The 19,232-nt window shown below is 40.6% G+C and overlaps 2 protein-coding genes across 2 annotated transcripts; both read right to left on the minus strand.

Annotated features, from left to right (window-relative positions):
* Window positions 1–2,397: 2,397 nt before the first annotated feature.
* Window positions 2,398–5,256, minus strand: LOC104259687 (interleukin-8). The gene is made up of 4 exons (XM_009815158.2): window positions 5,193–5,256; window positions 4,266–4,404; window positions 3,109–3,192; window positions 2,398–2,494 (listed from the first exon to the last, which is right to left on the minus strand). Exons 1-4 carry the CDS (start codon window positions 5,254–5,256, stop codon window positions 2,398–2,400), a joined length of 384 nt encoding a protein of 127 aa, XP_009813460.2.
* Window positions 5,257–9,484: 4,228 nt separating this feature from the next.
* On the minus strand, window positions 9,485–10,756 carry LOC104259682 (interleukin-8). The gene is made up of 3 exons (XM_009815154.2): window positions 10,693–10,756; window positions 10,371–10,506; window positions 9,485–9,572 (listed from the first exon to the last, which is right to left on the minus strand). The coding sequence occupies exons 1-3, from the start codon at window positions 10,754–10,756 to the stop codon at window positions 9,485–9,487; spliced, it is 288 nt and encodes a 95-aa protein (XP_009813456.2).
* Window positions 10,757–19,232: the final 8,476 nt, after the last annotated feature.

Here is a 19,232-nt window from a genome sequence, read left to right on the forward strand (position 1 = left end):
GGGAGAGAACAGTCGATGTATTTATTCAGCTTACGAATTCAGATGTGAACCCAGGGTTGCTCCGGTTGGGGGTTCCAGTGGCGGTCAGTCCCTATCAAGAACGAGACTGTCCTGAGAGTTTCCTACATGTCTGTTTGCGGTCTGGTGTTCCGTCTAGCCTGCAGCTATCCCCCAAACCCCGCTCTCCCACCCTGGGGCTCAGAAGACCAAACTCCACAGGACAGTCATGATTTTTTGCCTGCAGCCCTCCATTGCTCCAACCACATTATCTCTGGTCTGCTAATTGCTGCTAGAATCTGCACTTTAGCGCTTTCACTCCTCAGGAACTAGATTTATATTGCCAGGCATAAATGACATGTGGCAAATCATTAAGAGAAAACAACTTTAACACCCTTTTTTGGCCATAGAAAGAAATTAACAATAAATGCAATGGGAATTAACTCATTAAACTGATGTTTAGTCTTACAGGCAGTCTCCTGGACCCTTGAGCAGTAACATTTAACATAATAAATATGTAAGCTGCAAAATCCTTTTGCAAAGCAAAAAATGTGGTGTATTATAGTATCAGGTAGAACTACCGTGAGAGAAAAAAAATTGCAAAATATTTCCCTTTATATTAAAATAAATAATGTGTTCTTTTCTTCAGAAATGCGACTTCTAAACTTCTTTTTGTATATATGTATATATGTGTCTCTCTGCCTGCATCTTCCTATCTGTAAGTGGAAACTATAGCACAATAAATGTAACTTCAGAAATAACACAGGTAATTTAGTATCTCTAATTTTAGCTGCTTTCTTCTGAAAGCCATTAACTCATAGTCATTAGGCTACCCCGAGGCTGGCAGTGACTTAGCGCTGTTGATGAGACATAGTGAGGCACCTCACAGGAGGTAGTTTAGGTGTCAGTCCATGCTTGCTTGCTTGCGGCTGTGCTGCAGTTACACCTAGTCAAATACTGTTTAGCTGAAGTCACTTATAAACACTCTTCATTTCTTCCAGTCAGTCGCATTTTAATCAGCATTCCCCATTCCAGTGAGTGGCATGTCTCATAGATCCTTCTAAAGATATGCCGCCAAAAAAAATATTTTCTGGATACTCATAGAAAATGAAGTAATCTTTGGTCTTTGTAGAACACATTGCTACAGCTGTGAGGAGCGGCTGGTGGAGCATCTCTGCCTCAGAGATGGTTCTTTCATGGAGAAATGGGTGTGAATTCATTTCTCGCTTTTGAAAGAAAGAGGTCTGCTTTGCTTCACCACTTCTTGTATGGAGCATTTGTTCATCTTTATTGCATTACCTTCAACCTTTCCCAGCTCTGCTCTTGTCTTCCTGAAGATGGGAGCCAGGGGCTGCACAGTGCTCTGCATGTGGGTGAATCATACAGTTACACAGTGGCATAACGAATTTTCGTAGTTAGTTCTTATTCATGACCTAGTAACTCCTAATGTTATGTTTAGGTGGGTTGGGTTTCTGGTTTTTTTTGGTTTGGTTCTGAAGGTTTTTTCACGGCTGAGCCCTGATCTGATATTCGTATCGTACAATTTAACATAATCCCAAGATTTCTCTCCTATGTGTTAAAGGTCAGCCTAGAATGCCTCATTTTTACATGAGGTTTGTATTTTTTTCCTCCTATGTCACTCATTTTCACCACTTCCTGCAGTGAATTTCACCTGGTAGTTTATTGCCTACTCAATGAGTGTCCTAAGGTCCTTCTGCAGTTCTTCATAGCTGAGCCTGGTCTCTACTATCCTTCATTTAGTAAGAATACTTCAGCTTGTAGCAAATGACCTTCCCAGACCAGCTGTGGATATGCCAGACCAAATAGGACCCCGCACAAGCTGGTGTAGGAATCCGGGGGTGATGTCCCTTTGTCAAAAAAGCGCTAACCTTTCCATTCTGTCCTTCGCTGCTGTGTATTCACCTGTTACGGTGATACACTATTTCCACGGCTTCTTTCTTAGCCCCGTTACTTTTAGTGTTTGGTGAGGGTTGTGAAAGGATATCAGAAATACAGTTTGACTATACCTGTTGGACCTTCCGCATCCATAGGCTTGTTGTCACCTTCCAAGAACTGTAACAAGTACATGAAAGAAGACTTCCTTCGAAGCTACACAGACTCTTCCTTATTATATGTTTATTCATGTGTTTACTAATGGTATCCTTTCTATTTCTACTTTAAGTAAGGCCTTTTAAGGGTAACTAATTTCCTCTTGTTTATTCTTGTCCTTACAGCACTAAAACACATTCATTAAGCTTGAACTCCTAGATCCATCACAGATAGAGTTTTAGATGTAGGCACAGCAAAGGAAGTAAGTAGAATCAGCAACTGGCTTGGGAAAAAAAAAAAAATCAAATGTAGTAATGTAGCAGAAGGGGGGTCTGTTCCTCGACATTCTCGTCAGCCAGTGTTTCTTCTCATTTCATATCCTTGAAAAACTCCAAGGTATATTTTCATTGACTTTTCTTTCATTGGTGACTCAATATTGTCCCTGGCCCTGTAATTAGATGAAGTATAAAGTGAATTCAGAAATTTATTAATGAAATGATTACGATTAATACAAGCTACAGGGAGAGCAACAGGGGCTCACAAGTTGTTAATGCCCTGTTTTTCACTGTATCAGCCAACTGACATATGTGCAAAGACAAAAAAATCCCATGTTTACACCAGTACTGCTCCAACAGAAAGGACTTCCATACGCCTATGTCCAAATTGTGCGAAGTAGGGACATTTACACCCCATTTACAGTAGTGAAAGTTAATAAGCTTAGAAATGCCAGCTGTACATCTGAGTTACACCCAGAAAGAGGAATTTAGTCTTTTAGAGCTTGATTTTTGGAAGTGTCAAACATACACCCAGATCTTGCTGTCTCTCAGCGGATGTTTAGGTGCATCACACCTGTGGCCTTTTGGGTGGCTTAACACACAGGGAGGTATCAAAGCGAGGAAATTATTTTAATCCTCAGGTGTTCAGAAATACAGATTTAGAGAGAATTGTTGGAAAGAATTACTAATGCCTGAAGAGGGTGAACATTTTCATGCCAAGAAAGTAAAATCTGCCTTCTAAAAATAGCTTTCAAATGAAGCTGTTCTAGTAAAGGAAACAACTTACCTGGCAAAAATAGCCTTTACAGTGAGCCGGACCCAGGGAGCGGTGGGATCCAAACACACTTGTCGGCCACCTTTCAGCATAGCTCTGCCAAGAAAGAAACAAAGAAGTTACGGCTGGGTGGATCCCTCCCGCTCTCCCGATGCTTTAAAATCTGTCGTAGCTATTTGTCAATTAAGTAACTGGAGGACATGGTATCAACTTTTGTTTATTAAACTTGTTTGATATTTTCCAGCTAGGATTTCTGAGAGAACTAGGGAAAAATGATTTTCCTATACTTTTTCTATACTTAGGCATTTAAGTTTGGTGCTTTTTTTTTTAATGAACAATGTCAATACAGATGCTTATGATGCAATCTTTTTAATGAGCCTGATTAACTTTTTATTTGGTTTCTGTTCTCCATCTGGTCATAGTTTAGCAGATCTTTCAGGAACTTAATCATCTTGGAAACTTTTTTTTTTTTTTAAATCAAACCTGGCTGAAATTACCGATTACTAGTGAGGTGGAACTGGATAACACACAATGCTGCACAATATGATCATACAAGTATTATTTGCTTATGAAACCATAGTGAAAACACAAAAACCTGAAAGCTTCCTTCTGTTTACGTAAACGCATTGATCTAATTAATGTGAATAGTTCCTGATGTGATTTTAAATGAAGCTTACCATAACTTTTACTTTGTACTCACATAGATTTTACAATTTAAGTTCCACACTCCTCGCACGGGAAAATGCTCAACAGGCAAAGGGAATAACTCGCGGTGTTTCGAACTTCACCATATGCAGACCAAGTTGGTGGAAATCGTTTGAATTCATGTCAATGGGATCAAGATTGTATCTTTGATTGTTCATTGTCTAAGTAAGTTATTAATTGTGCCCCGAATGTGTTATGGGGATCTAATTCTGTCCTCTGATGTTGGTCATAATTAAGATATTAGCATAGAGGGACTTTTAAAATACTGTCTGGAAGTGACTTGTAACATTGGCAGGAAATTAGCACATTCCTTTCCATAGAAGGCCTAATACCTTATACTTAGTGTCCATGAGCCTTTGCAAGGGATATATAATTCCGCCCAAAGCAAATAAGTAACAAGGGTGTGAAATGCCAAGTCACTTCCTCCTGTTGAAAGCAAGATGCTATTTTGCAAAAGTGCTCACATGATTTCCACATTTTTGCAGCGAGGTCCTCTTTGGTTTAATCTCACATTCTGAATAGCCTTGGGAGGGATGAACTTGGAATGAGTGCTTATGCACAGGCATTGGAGGCCTTTCTCCTCTGTCTTCACCAGGGCCTTACCTGTAGAACAAAAATAAGTTATGTCTGGGTAAATGGACAATCTCATTATTTGCTCCTGTGAAGCAAAGAGTATTCCCTTCTGTCGGCCTTATTCTTGTTAGTCAGATGCTCTGATTTGCTGAAGACCTGAGATAAAATTAACTGCAGCTGCACAACAGCAGCAGTTGCATTTTCAGAGCTGCTGGTATGCAGATTCATTTAAAGTTAAACTTGTATCTCTAAGTGAAAATACTTTGATGTTTTCATAGTGCATTTGTGCCTGGCCAGATTCTACACCTAAATTGCATCACTTGAACAGAGTGGGTTAACGTCATTAACTATGTCCACATATTGTTTACTAGTTTCTGCCATGATCGCCTGCTCATATTCTTTATTCTTTTCTGCAAATTGCATAATTCTTGCTTGTAGGAAGCACTATCATCAACCTGCCTAGCAAGAATAAAAGTACAAATAAGAGAAAGTTGTCATCTGGAAAAGAAGAGATGTATGGACACATTCAGAAAAAAGGGTCTGTCTTAATTCAAGCATTTCTTAAAATCTAGGGTAAGGCATATATTATGGCATAGGAATAAACTAATTTTCTGACAGAAGCATATTTTACCCCCGGAAGCGGCCACAGCATCCTAACAGATGCAAATACAAATGATACTTTTTACTTCTGAATGAGGATTTATTGCAGACGTACATCTCTTCCAAAAAGTCCACATTAACATAGCATAAGCCCACTTGCATTTGCATATGTATATTTATTCATTGGTTATATGATTTTTAAGAAATCGTTTTCTTACCTTCTGACCCCACCATTAAGACCAGATAAAGAACCAAAGCAACAGCAACAGATTTGCCATCCATTGTTGTGCAGAAGTTTTCTTCTTGACAGACGTCCTGCTCTGGTTCAGTTTCACATCGGGTTTTATATTGGAAAGGTGCACTCCCAGCAGCCCAAGTGCTGAACAAGTGCGCTCCAGCACACCATGGGGGTTCTGTACACACAGGTTTCCTAATGTGCGAGAGTGTTGCATAAGAAAGACAAATCTCTGCACAGTACGCCCAGTGGCACTTCAGAATTCCCCAACTTCTGCTGCTGTATATTTTTAATTATTGCTTTAAATTGTGATTATTATCCATTGCTTTCTGTTTGCGCTTCTTCGTGGGATGTTAGTTTTAAGCAACAATGCTGACCTTGCACTTGGAAGTCAATACAGCGCTATCAGGCATCCCCGCAACCCAAAATAGAGACTTTTTTCCCCCTCTCTGAATGTAGAATTTCCGTTCAGCTCTTTGCATTGATTTTAAATGCCTTGTGCAAAAACTTTTACCCAACATAATTACGGGGACTTTTTATTGCAATCTGATGAACTATATTTTGGTATGATTCTAATGAAGTTATTTAGCCAGTGTCTTATGAAGGCAAGACATAACTCGTTTCTGTTGTTCTCTGAAAGGATTTTGTTCTTATCAGCTTGGCTAAAGGGATTTATATGCTTAATTTTGTACTGAAAAGCTTCTCTAGTCATTGAAAAGGAAGTGATGAGCTTAAAATGCCTGAGGCATTGTCACCTAAGTCACTTAAACTCTTCTGAAAATTTCATTTATTCAGAATATGAAAAGAGAAAGTATCTGACAATAAAAGTTGTAATAACACCTAATTAAAATAAGCACTTAGGAAGTTACTTGTTTTTCTTTCTGACCTCATGCTTCTAGAATACTCATAGGTGTTTAAAACAGAAGATAAACACGTGTTGTAAGTGAAATCCCTCGAGTGTTCCTCAGGAATCCTTTTCTAGAGTGTGTATGGTTTAGTCATTGGGATATTGGATATTCTTATTTTTGTGAGGTGAAAAAAAGGTGGTCGGAAGGAAAGAAACCGGACCAAACTGTGATCTGATAAAATATGTTGGCCGTGTGAATTTCAGTACTTTACTAAAATTACGAAAGCAATTGGCTTTTGAAAAGAAGGAGCCTGCCAAATGAGAGCCTTGGTATTGTATGTAGGGGGGATGGCAGTTTATGCTGGACATTAATCTTGTCTGGCTTTTGCTCACTGGGGAGCAAGACAACACTTTGGATATGTTAGCTAAGATTGTTAACTAGTTCATAACTGGTTTAATTGTTAGTGTCTCAACATAAAAATACTTTGCCAGGAGAGTTAGTAATTTCGTGGAGTCTCAGTTCATCTTTGGAGAGACAGTATTAGCAAAGCAGAAACAACATGGAAGAACAGCCCACGTTTGACAAAGGTAGTCATCAAGTCAACTTGATGCAGTGCTTCTCTTAGCAACAACCTCTGAGAGCACTGAAACGTGGTTTTGGAGGCGTGAGGGTTGTTGGTGTGTTCCTGAGAAAGGTATCCTCTGAGTGCACACAGAACAGAAATGCAGTATTTTATGATTTCTAGCCAGCCTCTGAACCATGTCTCACCAATGAGCGATAACCTGTGGGCAAAGAAGGGATACGGTTCAGCCGCAGTACAGATGGCCCTGCCTGGGGTCCTGGGAGCGCAGCCGTTGCTGACATTTTGGACAGAAGAATTTATGAGGAGGGCCCTTCCTTGGCTGTGATTCCGCTCCCAATAACTTGACTGGGATTTTGCTGGTGACAAAGGTTACGCTAAAACTGGTGCCAGTCCTTTAGGATATACACATACTTTTACGGGCATGCCTATAAAGTGGTTCTTCCCCACCTCTCCCCATTCTTGCTGATATTTCTGACATGCTTACCTCCAGGTTAGATTTCTGAAAGAAGCCAGCTTGTGAAAATCACTCAGAAAACAGGAAGGCTTAGTGTTGTAAGACAAGTCTGAACAAAACTTGACCCCTTGAGAAACTTTGTCTCCTTTGCATTCTGAGGATGAGGTCTAGCAGGCTGTGTAATGCCGGGCTGTGGGACAGGGGCAGAGATGGGGATAGGGAGCAAAGTGTGGTTGGAGTAGTTGTCATCTTGCTCAAGAGCTTGCTGAAACAGTACCAGAAATTCCCTTTTTATCTTGCACTGTGAGCAAACATGAGGTGTTTGTGCAGAATACTGAGTGGCTCCTTATTGGAAAAGACTGAAGAAAAACAGATGTCGAAACGTTTGCTCAGCTTTCCCATTTTCTCACGTGTTTGCTGCTCTTATTCCAGCCATTTCTCTGTGAATCGCTGTGTCACAGGTGGATGTGTGGCTATACAATTGGAGATCTATTTCTTAGGATTTCTCTTGATGTAGTCCTCCCTCCTCACTGGAATTAGGGAGGATGCTCAGTGACTTCCTCAATGTTTATCAGGTTTCCGTGCTTATTTAAGTTAATGAAAAATCTCTTTCAGTGCCAGATTCTCAGCTGACGTGCTGTCTGAGCACCACCACTGCTATGGCCTTGGAATTTCTGTGACTGAGCATTATTTGTTCATTACTTTCTATCTCTGAATTTTATCACCCAGACCTCTGCAAACACTGAGTCTGGCAAGGAAAGAGGAAGAAAGTAGATAATTTTTATAATTCCTCCTACTAGAAACCATCTGCACTCACCAGAGGCAAGAATTTCCTGTTGTAATTAGCTGCCCCCCACACTCAGCCACCACTTGCCCTTCTGAGAACCTATTACATGATACAAAATGAAAGAAAGTGCATCCTCTTTTTCAGTTCTGTTTCAATAAGGAAATAATAACACACAATATTGAAGTGACAAGATTTCAACAAGCATTTATTAGGTATATAAGCATAAATAGTTTCCATAAATAAATAAATAAATAAATATTGAAGACCACCTACATTTTTATGCAAAAGTAAATAAAGATGCAAAAATAAATAAATTTAAAAAACCCATATAAACAAATAAAGTGTTTTTTCCTAACCAAAAGATGGCATTAAAATACATGTTTACACCTTCACAACACTAATTCACAATAAATAATATCTTCAAAATGAGGGCACAAAAACTAATGTTTCAGAATTTTTGTTTCCTAATTTTGCAAGCTCCTCTTTTCGGTCAGTAGCCCACGCTGAGTGGCAGTGACCTAGGTACAGTCGATGCTACCTATCTGTGCTTTCCTGGAGAGGAGGAGTTGCTGGTCTTTTCCTAAACTGTTACAAAAGGGAAGGGTCATTTAGTGAAAGCTCTGCTGGGAGTGCAGTGCACTGATCCAGCTGTGTTTAGCAAAAATGACTCCAGAATTGTCTCCATCTCCTTTGACAAGCCATTTTTTTCTGCCAGTTTTTTCTGGTGTCAGTGGTTTCTCTCCTGCATAATGAGACCTCTTTAAAAGACTTAAAGTACCGTTGTCAACTGACTACAAAACCAGGGAATCCATGCTCTCTAGATGCTGTTAGAAGTGTGAATGTAGGAGGCATGAGGAGGTGAGCTGCCAGAAGCTGGATGAGCATCTTGCCCATTTTTGCCTTCCCGGAAGAGTTAGGACATTTTTCTTCTTCATCTTAGGACACTGTCTCAGGTTTGGTGTTTGCCCTAGAAAGAACGAAAATGGAGAAGGAGACAATTAGAACTTGTCCATGGAACAGGTATCACTTGCTGGAATCAGATGAAATCCACCACTAAGGGTTTGTGCTTCCTGTGTCCAAGCCCCTTAAAAGCTGTTACTGAACCTGAGGGACGCTGGTACATTGTGACCTTTTCACAAGTACTCAACTACTTTTCACAAGTACTTCACAAGCCCACAAGTAACTGTGGGCTTCCATAGTTTGATGCTTCACCTGACACCTCTTGGGCCTGATTTCCCCCCCCCCCCCATCTAAATGCCATTTGTTTTGAAAATCTGATTGTTGCTTTCTACCATTGCAAACAAGAGAAAAACAGTCGGTTAATGCCTGGATTTCCTGAGCACTTGAGCTGCACGTTTTCAACGTGCTTGTGCCTTAGGAGAGACGTAGCTAACATTCCCGTGGGGTGTGTGGCACAGGAAGGGATTGAACCTAATGCTGTAACTAAAGCTCAAAGTAATCACAGTGTTTGTCCCAGTTGGTGAACGCCAACGGTAGTAACTGCCTGAGGAGATGGAATTTTTGAACGCTTTACGCTGTACGTGTTTGCTGGCTCATTTAAAATACGTTTTTTGATAAGCCGTGCTCATTGAGAGCAAATGACTCACTTGTCCAGAATTGCCTTGATGATCAGCTTCACCCAGGGAGCAGTGGGCTCCAGGCACACTTCTCTGCCGTCTGTCAGGGTAGCTCTGCAACAGAGAAAAAAGGAAAGGAAAAGGTCTGCTTAGTGAATTCCAAGGCAATTTCCCTTTTCTCTCATAACAGCATTCTAGGTGTACACTTTTCTCCTTTTCTTTAAGCTGTATCAGCTGAGGCTGTAGCCTAACATAAAGTTGGTTTCTTTTAAATGGTTTCATATCTTCTCATATCTGTTTGTCTGAATGCATTAAATCATTTGCAGGACTCTCACTCTTTTCAAAATCGCTTCTTTTTTTCCCCCAGCTTGCTTTGTATTTGTGATGGCGTTTAACTGAAGGACTAAAACTTTCCATCTTGATGCAGAAACTGTACTGCCCAGTCCATAGGAATTTTGTTACAGTAAGAGTTCTGGAATTGTGACCTGATGATATGATTTGTATGCTAATGGTAGTTTTTTCGTTGACTTAAGTAGAAGTGTGATCATATTTTTGACCTAGCTGTTAAAATTCATGATTCGATCACTCGCTCAGCATGGCTCCGTGAGTTTAATTCTCTTCTCATATGCTGATGGAATTCAGAGTTTTAGGAAGTTATTTGCTGTCTGATGACTGCGGGTTTAGGTTGAAATATTGCATGGGGTGTTTAAAAAGTAGAGACTGGCAAAAACAACACGCAACTTAGAACACATAGCGTATTGTTTGTAAGAGCAATGAGTGTTGCTGTTACGCATTCTGAGTAGCGATGCCTGCTGGCTTGTTACATCTTTCAGAGAACTCTTACATCATCCGTAATGTAAAATCTGCTTCCTTCTTGTTAAGTAATTGGGAGGATTTTGCAAAAGCACTTACATGACTTCAACGTTCTTGCAGTGAGGTCCACTGGGGATGAGGTTCACGTTATGAATGAACTTGGGATGGATGAACTTCGAATGGGTGCCTACGCACTGGCACCGGAGTTCAATCGCTGAGCGTGGCAGGGCTTTACCTGCAAAACAAGAAGAAAAAAAAAAAAGGTGGACTGTTTCACTGTTTCCACAGGAAGCACAATGTGTTATTTTTGCTTACGGTATTACAATAGTTATTTGCTGCACTTGTAAGACAGCATGGTAGCTCCCCCGTCAGCATTTACACTAGCAATTAGTTAGGAGAGCTTTAGGAAGGGTTTCTTTACCTTTTGTTCCAACCGCTGAGATCAGGAGAAGAGTCAGGACAGCAGCCACAGCCTTGCCTGTCATCATGCAAGAGTGTTTCTTCCCTGTGTCGCCTGGGTCTGGTCGCGTGGCGAGGTGAGCTCCCGCAGCCCCAAGGGTGGCCAGTGCCTGTGCTCTGGGACCTGCCACGTTTATATACTGCCTTGGCCTCCCCTCTGCACTCTGGCGTCACGGGTGGGTCATAGCAATGGAAACTCCGAACCCGTGAGATGCTACTGTGAAATGAGTCACAGGTGAGTGGGTAAGCCCCTTTCCCTAGATGACCATGAAATTGCTTTTCATTAACAGAAAACACATTATTAATTAAAGAAATATAAAAACATAGAATATGTACAAAATTGCCCTGTACTTAGCTTTGTGAAATCTATAGGGTTTTTGTAATACTCTATTTCTGGCGATTATTTTCTTCTGTACCTTCATACTTTTGCTGTTGTTATTATGTTACTCTCTGTAAATTTCCACTCCTGGTGGAAGGCGTTTGATCCGTGATTTTCCATCTGTGTGTCTTTGGGCTTTGATTTTTTTTCGTTTTAAGACATGGTAGAGGTAGGAGCTAATACTTTGTAGAAATGATAGGTACTAGAACTGGATTTAATGAGCTCCCCTTATCCTTATATGCAATTAGATTCTAGAAAATCTTTTGTTATATGCTGAGATAACTTCTGCAGAAATACTTACAGTACTTTTTGTTACATTAAAACCCCGCATCACTGAAATAAGAAACAGAATCCAGACTGAGTTTGTCGTACTATTGAGACCATACGGAATATATTATTATGATATGATGAATTGCTTTGCCTAACTGCGTGGATTTTTTTTGAGGATGACTGCTTCTTCTGAAGCCAAAACTTCTTAACTGTTTGCTCCTTTGAATTTGGGCAGAGGAAAATTCTAAAAACTGCTGCAGGATTCTGCTTCTGAAATAAACTGAGGCACTTTTGCAAATTTAAATTTGACCCTGTAAAGAGAAGATTTCTTCTGATTATGATAAAATTCAAGGAAAAGTGAAGATGGGATCATGAAGGAGGATTATTCAGATAAAGTCAGAGACGTACAACCATTTTTATTAACAATAGAAAATAATGGTAAAACACAAGTGGGCTTTTTTGGGGTTAAACATAAAGGGATCCCGTTATTGTTCTTCTGCCAGGTAATGGAGACAGTCAAAGCAACAAAGCATAGGACCAGATATGAATGAATATAGGTTTATTGTCCTCTGACTCACCATGAAGGACACAGATATTTACATATGCCAGACTGAAATTCACTTAATATTACCGTATATATCTGTAGTTTTACACAATTAAGTTTATAAATAGTCTTGGAGGATGTGTTCTGAATAGTAGCCTAAAAAGATGTGTAGACATGGAATTAAGCACCTGTTTTTCCTGTAAATTTTCAGCTTGCAGAGAACATAGCTGGATTAGCTAACGTGAGCACTTAAGCACTGAATTACAGCCCTTCTGTGTTAAACCAGAGGTCTGCCTAGTGAGTGTCCTCTCTTCAATCATGGCCATCAGCAGATGTCTAGGAATGTGTAAGAAAAGATCGAGTTACCACTTATCCCTGGTAGTCTCCCACTCTGAGCCTGGTTTCATTTGATGCCTCCTGGTTCTTTTATGGGAAAACAAGAGTTAGATATTGATCCTTATCCCTGATTTCCATCTCCTTCGTAATTCTGTAGGCCCTTATCACATCTCCAGGTGATGTCTTTTTACAAAACGTTGTCCTGTTGCCTGATAGCAGCATAGACTCGGTTGTCCAGTCCTATCTCTGGATTTTTTATTTCCCCCTAAGACACCTTCCATGCACAGCAAACTGTTTATGGAAATGCAAATTAGACTATCAATGGAAATGTCTTCTGGCCTGCATACAAGGAGAAAATGGAAGTATAAATTGCCCAGCCTGAGGAGTGTAGACCTCTTTTCCAAATAAACCCAAGAAACAGTTCTTTGTCTTTAGTTTCATTAATGATTTTCACTAACTTAAAGATAAAATTATTGCTTCTGTACTGTATATGCAAGGAAGGTGTTATTCTTTGTCTTCTTTGCGTAAAATCTACTACATGTTGTGTTTTAAGGAAGCGTTATTTCTGCTTTCTTGATCCAGACGTATATGATGGTAGCGGCTCTTGTATGTTACTACTCAAATATAAAGAAAGGGCTTAGGTGTCTTACCTCTATCATATATGACATAATGATTACAGTATAATAAACCTTGATATGGAGCAATTGGAACAACTGAGTAGAGTTCTGGAGCCTGTGTTCTGAATTGTAATTTAAGATGTAGTGAGCGGAAGACTTGGCATGCAAAAAACCCACAGTCAACAATGATAAAATTCCTTTTGTGGTTACAGAGAGAAGTCAGAAAAGATGAACCATAAATTAAAAGATCACATGTTTTATTGTGAACTCTTATGATGTGGGCGAAAGAGAGGAGCTGCTGTTTCAGTTTATTTACAAGGACCTGGTTTCGGAGACGTGAGGCAGGTGAATTAAAAGCTGCTGAATGCTAATGCATACAGTCTCTGACTGAAAAGAATAATTCCTAAGCCTTAAATATGAGTATCGTAAACAATATGTCGTAGCCTCCAGCTGAATAGACACTTTTTGTCGTAAAGGTCATAAATATAGTTATTGAGAAGCTTCAATTTTCTTGACATAGGAGTGCCTTAACACCTACCAACTGATAAGATTTCTGAGAAATTATGGGCTTATCAGCAATATATGACACACAGGAATGCAGGCTATCCTGCGTCCAACTTTTGACAGTGACGTAGGGTACAGAAGTCCCTGTCCAAATCACATGGCAAACTGGTACGTGCTAGGTTAGTTCGAATCAATCTGTAGGTGCTACCGCAGGCACAAAAGTCACTAACACCACTAATCAAGGCTTCCACATCAGTTATGCTATGGCATAGCAAAAAAAGGCAGGAGAGAGCTTGAGATACCCGAGTGAAAAAAATGGAGTTTCTCAGGTCTTTTTCTGTATGCTTCTCCCCAACTTTCCCTGACTTGTGAGTGACCTGGAACTTTACATTTCCTTATGCTCCCATGACCAGTGGGGGATTTCTTTCCCCTGGGGAACCCCTTGCACAGCTCTGTCCTCATCACCCTCAGTGATCGCTCACTGTATCTTTAGAAATCCTGCCTCGAGCCTGGAATTTTAGATGCAAACATGTAAAAGATCATTTAGAAATAGCTGAGCAGCTGAGTCACTGAATGTGACAACTCCTGTTGGTTTTTTTTTTAAAGAATATTAGGTTCAGCAGGAAAAGGTAGTCCTGCTTGAGCTTTAGATTTTCTTCAGGCAAATTCTTCCTCTTATTTTATTTTCTTATACTTCTGTGACCCTGTATGCAAAATCTGTGCATACTTTTGATCTGCAAAGGGAAAATGTCTCAACTTCTTTGCGCCTTTGTCTGGCAGTCTGGGTCTTTAGCGTCATCTGTATTTTGGCGGTGAGACGGTCTCTACTGCGAACCTTACCTGAGGCAACTCGACTGACTTGAGAGGGCCAAACAGAACTAACTTAGTTACAAATACCATAAGCATATGTCTTTTCCCCCTAACTATTTCTCAGTTAGATAGCAACAAAACCCCCAAGATCTCAAGTTTGCCAACTGTCACACTGAATGACTTTCCTATGAAAGATATGGAATCAACGGCTGTAAATAGAAATGCGGCCATGAGATACATGTTTAGTACCTATCTTCCCAATCAGCTTCAGCAGTGTCTGGGTCAGCCCTCTACGTAAATATTCATTCTCTTTTGTTTAGTTAATACACAATTCTGAAAGCCTAACTCATTTTGATGAGCCCTCAGGAAAGGCTCACTGAAATTCATGTGGTTGTCTCTGCCCGTCTTCCTGAAGTTATTTATGCTTGCTATTTACCACCATTAACAAGAATGGGAATTCCATTAGTTTCTAGAAGCGCTGGACATGCAGTGAAGTGTATTTTCTGAATCAGTCCTCCTCTGGGCAGGTGTTACAAAGGTCACTGCGCCAGTGCTTTGACAGAGGAGTATTAATTAGTCATAAGGTTGCACAAAGTCTTCTGAGAACAAGGATGAGAGCCACAGCTCTGCTGTACCACAGTGCTACTTCCTCACAGTGCAGGAGATGATCCCTATTCCTGTATTTTCCGTGCAGCCCGTGATTCTTGCTGCAGAGAAGTACAGTTGCAACACCTATGCTGGTGAATATTTTTTTCCACCTACACTGCTGATGAAATATCTGGTTTAGAGGCAGGAGAAGCACCTTTGAATTCTGTCTCGGGAGGACCTGGCACGTGGATCTCCCTGCAGCACAAGCAAGTGCTCCAGCAATACACAATTATATAACACATCTAAAACCATTGCTATCACTTCGTTCTCTCTCTTCTGATTTTTCTGTTAGCTGGCTTAATTTCCCCTTGTTCATCTTGCTAGCTGTTCTGGATCCTAGTGCTATGCATTTAATAGACCACCCTTGCAGCCGGACTTCCAAAATTCATCGATGGCAATGTTGAGCATTGCTTCAGCAAAGTCCCTGAGCCTCAGACAGAACATTTATGGTTGACTCAGAACTTTATTCACAGTTTTCAGCAGTTTGACGGAATCCAAAATTGCAGTCCTTCCCTTCTGTGCCCTTTGGCCCATTCACATTACAATCAAAAGCCATTTACTGATCGGGTTAGATGGAAAATATCTGCCTTTGTATATTCCTGGGGTTTCCCCATGTATGTAGTAATTGCATAGGAAATGAAGTCATCTCCAGAGAGGGAAGTAGTATTGGGGAAAAAAAGAAAAGAAGAAAAGACAGAAAATGGACGGATGCTGCCTGAAGCATGATCAGGATGTTCATGCTACTCAACATGCAGCAACTTTTTGAAAGAAAAAGTGACCACTGTGGTTTAATTGCAGTAGTTGCATTTTTAAGGAAAAAAAATTGCAGTAGGATTACTCAGGGACTTTCCAGTGTTTCAGCTGGTATCACCATGTGCTGTCTTTCATCTTAAATAAATACCTTTTTTCATTAATCATCTTACGTAACTGAAAACCAGTTACAATACATGAACCAAAAAATTACTCAAACAAATATTTTATTTAATGTGACAAGGCCAAGACTTCCAGGACTGAGCAGATACAGTAGTTGAGAATAAGGAAAGGACTGGAGAAGATACTTAGGAGTAGCGCTTGTTCATACTCCCTGGCCCCCCCTTTGCAAGTTTCTATTCCCTCAGCGGTGCCAAAACTAGAAGTTTGTTTTCTAGGTAGCCTTGATCTACTTGAGGGAGGAGGATAAAATAATGACAGTTTTTCCAAAGCTATTGTATTTTCAAGCCGATTGCAAAGCAAAGCAGAATTAACAACTCTGCGCTACAGGGGTATTGCGATTCTAATCATCTGCCTACTGGTGTAAATCAGGAATAACTGAAAATCAATGGAGTCGCGCTTCAGCGTTGGATCTAAAACTGAAGAGAACGAGGTCCTGAACTCAGGGGCAGTGAGATGATGCGAAGCACGACAGCTACTATGAGACAGAAGAGGGTGCATTGACCTCAAATTCCTGTGAGTAAATCATCAAGGCATTTTTTATTTCCGAAGTTTCAGCTGTACGGAGGAAAAATCAGTTTGAACTGGAGATAGAGGGCTTACGTGTATGCTTCTTGCCTGCACCTGCAAGAACAAAGGGTGAAGACAGAAGAACTTGGAGAGGAAGGGAACTGCAGTCTGCATTTTATCCACGAGGGCCCATTCCCCTAGTGTGGGAAGCTGGCTCCTCGTGGGACTGGTCGTCATTGAGCAGACCGTATGTACGTTTGCATCACGTGAAACCAAGACAGAGTTTTTAGCTCCTTAAACAAAGACCTCTGACACTGGAGCTGAGGGAAAATGCCTCAGTAAGTGCCAAACTGGAGGCCAAAATGGAACAAACAGATCCTAAGGAATCTGCCTCTGGTGCAGTCCTGCTGGTCAGACACTGCAGAAGCATTAGCTGACTCCAGGCGGGTAACTCTTCCCCGGGAATTCATTTCTGCTGGTTTATTTACAGGTTAAATATTTGCCCTGCTGAGCGCATGACATCGATTTTTGCAGGTTAACAATTTGTGTTTATTCTGCTCTGTGGTATGTTGAATTTGAGTATTTGCTGTGGAAGAGATTGGTTTCCCCTATTAGTAGGTGCAAATAAGGATTCGCGTTGCAGTTGCACCTGGGTATTCCGGTTCCTCCTGCAGTTGTTACAGATGCTGAGCAGAAGTCAGGAAAGTCAGCTGAGATGGGACCAGACCCCGGGTCCTGTCTCTTCCCACCCAGTCCTGCTCCTCAACAAAAAAGAGCAGAGGCAGCCCCTCCAGGCATATACTTTTTCTGATTGGTAACACTGTGCTGGAAGGTAATGGTTTTCAGGGAAACCAAACTGATTTTTTTTGTCACTGTCTCTTCTTTCCTTCATTTCATGTTGTAATTTTTTTCCTATATCAAACTGAAAACCCCAGGGAATAATTTACATTATTCTGACTTCCTCACAATTCCTGCTATGGAGAACTTCCTTTAACTCCCATGGATTTTGTAACACTGATCAAAAGTCAGCAGCAGGTCAAACAAATGCTTTAGGTATGACCTCTTTTGCTTTCTCCAACTCCTCATAGATACGTAATAACAAACCACAATACTTGTGTGACAGGGAGAGTTTGTGAATTTGCACCCTGGTTTTTTTCCAAGCGCTCACAAGTAGCTCTTGTAGATTTTTAAAGGCCCAGTGATACGAAGGCAGAATTTGTATTTTTTAAGCCTCCGTAGATTGCCTGCAGTGTTATAGCACTTTTGGAAAGCAGCTCTGTTTGTGTGTAAAGTTTCTCAGATTTTGTGAACTTGACATTAAAAATACCATCATTTAACAGTATAAATCTGTGTCTAACCATCTTGGTAGTTATACTCCGAATCATATCTCCTCACATCCTAAGTTTCTAGTGCATTTGCAATTCACCCTGGTGCTTTGGGGAAAGTGATGAAGCTAGTGTTTAACTCTTCAAAAGAAAGTGACTTGACAGTTGAAAGTAGTCATCTGTAATCTGACCTAAACACTTCCTACCCACACTGATCTTCTTAATCTGAGATAGTTCCTATCTCTGTATGACTGATCTGTGTACAGTATGACTGTGGGGCTGATGTTTACCAAACCACCATCAACCGAGATTTGAGCTGGCTTGAACTGTCAGGGTTAGAACTGCAAGTGGTTTTATACCTTTAGCAATTCCTAAGGTGTGTCCCGAACTTCTGAAAGCCCTAATCTCCATCTGCCATTCCCACCCTACCCTCTCTTCAGTATTATGCTTCATGGTTTGTCCTTTCTGGGCTTGGATTCTCTTTGAATAAAAGACATCTTCTCCTATTTATTGTAGAAAAGGTATTTGTCATTGCGATTCAATGAAAGATGTGAAAATTACTCTTACATATCACTGTTTCTCTTACTTCCAGCCCAGAGCTAATTTACTCTTATAAAAAGTAATGTAGTTAGAATACATGCATTTACCCACTTCAACTTAGCATGAACAGCTGTGTTGACACAGACCATTAGTGGTCGATGCCAAACTCAAAGGTCTGAATCTTTAATGCAGATCAAGGTTATAAACCTACAGCAAGGAGTTTGATTTTCCCCAGCACTTTTTTCCTGAAGGTCTGCCAATACCTGTTTGTTAAGTCCAACCCATTGAGGTATCCAATCCCAGGACAGTTAACCAGGAAATCATCCATTATGAGCGTAAGGCATGCACTGGGGGTAGTCTCTGAGCCAAACGTTTAACCACCCTCACAAAACAATATCCCCTCCCCATTCTTCTTAGGCGTAATAACCACTGGAGAGCTTGGAAACTGTTAAGAGTCATTACAAGCTTCAATTCCAGCGTATGGTTTATCATTTTCATTTCTGAAGCGGCACGCCTGACTGCATGCTGGCTGACAGTCTTCCATAAGGTTCATCCTGCCAACCACACATATTCTTCAGAAAAGATTTCCATTGCTTCTGTAAAATCTTCATGATTTCTGCAGTTTTGGAGGACAAAAGCTCCTTGGGTAGTAAGATGTCCTCCAGAAGAGTTTCTCATATACTGTCAGAGAGTAAGAAAGAAATGCAAGAGACCTAGGACCCCTTCTTCTTGGTTAGGCTTTGTGTTTGCATCTACTTTTTGGCTTTGATGAGGTTTAAAACATTCTCTCCTGAAAAGATTGTCCTCATGTATTCTAGTTTTACTGTTCTATTTGAACCATTTGGCCAAGTTCTCTTCCACCAAATCCACTAAGTATTTGCCAGTCTTAAAGCACTTGAGATACTTTGAGACAATTTTTTTCTCCTTCACGCTTAGTGTGTCCTTCCTAGGAATCTTTGAGATGGTTTAAAAGCAACTCTGACTTTCGCACTGCCCAGGAGGTCTGGTGGAGCAAACCTTAGAGCCTAGGTATTCCTCAGAGCTAGTAGGAAACAAACGGAGCAACACTGTAAGCTCACCGTTCACTGT

The sequence above is a fragment of the Gavia stellata genome, chromosome 19, assembly GCF_030936135.1.
Source record: "Gavia stellata isolate bGavSte3 chromosome 19, bGavSte3.hap2, whole genome shotgun sequence".
NCBI classification, from domain to species: Eukaryota; Metazoa; Chordata; class Aves; order Gaviiformes; family Gaviidae; genus Gavia; species Gavia stellata.

Excerpts from the sequence above, each read along its gene's own strand:
- LOC104259682 (XM_009815154.2), bottom strand. The coding sequence starts at position 10,756 with ATGACAGGCAAGGCTGTGGCTGCTGTCCTGACTCTTCTCCTGATCTCA. Across the intron at positions 10,507-10,692 it reads CTCAGCGGTTGGAACAAAAG|GTAAAGCCCTGCCACGCTCA; the intron begins GTAAAGAAACCC and ends CTTGTTTTGCAG. Across the intron at positions 9,573-10,370 it reads TGCAAGAACGTTGAAGTCAT|AGCTACCCTGACAGACGGCA; the intron begins GTAAGTGCTTTT and ends TCTCTGTTGCAG.
- LOC104259687 (XM_009815158.2), bottom strand. The coding sequence starts at position 5,256 with ATGGATGGCAAATCTGTTGCTGTTGCTTTGGTTCTTTATCTGGTCTTA. Across the intron at positions 3,193-4,265 it reads TGCAAAAATGTGGAAATCAT|AGCTATGCTGAAAGGTGGCC; the intron begins GTGAGCACTTTT and ends CTTTCTTGGCAG. Across the intron at positions 2,495-3,108 it reads GTAAAGGCTATTTTTGCCAG|GGCCAGGGACAATATTGAGT; the intron begins GTAAGTTGTTTC and ends ATCTAATTACAG.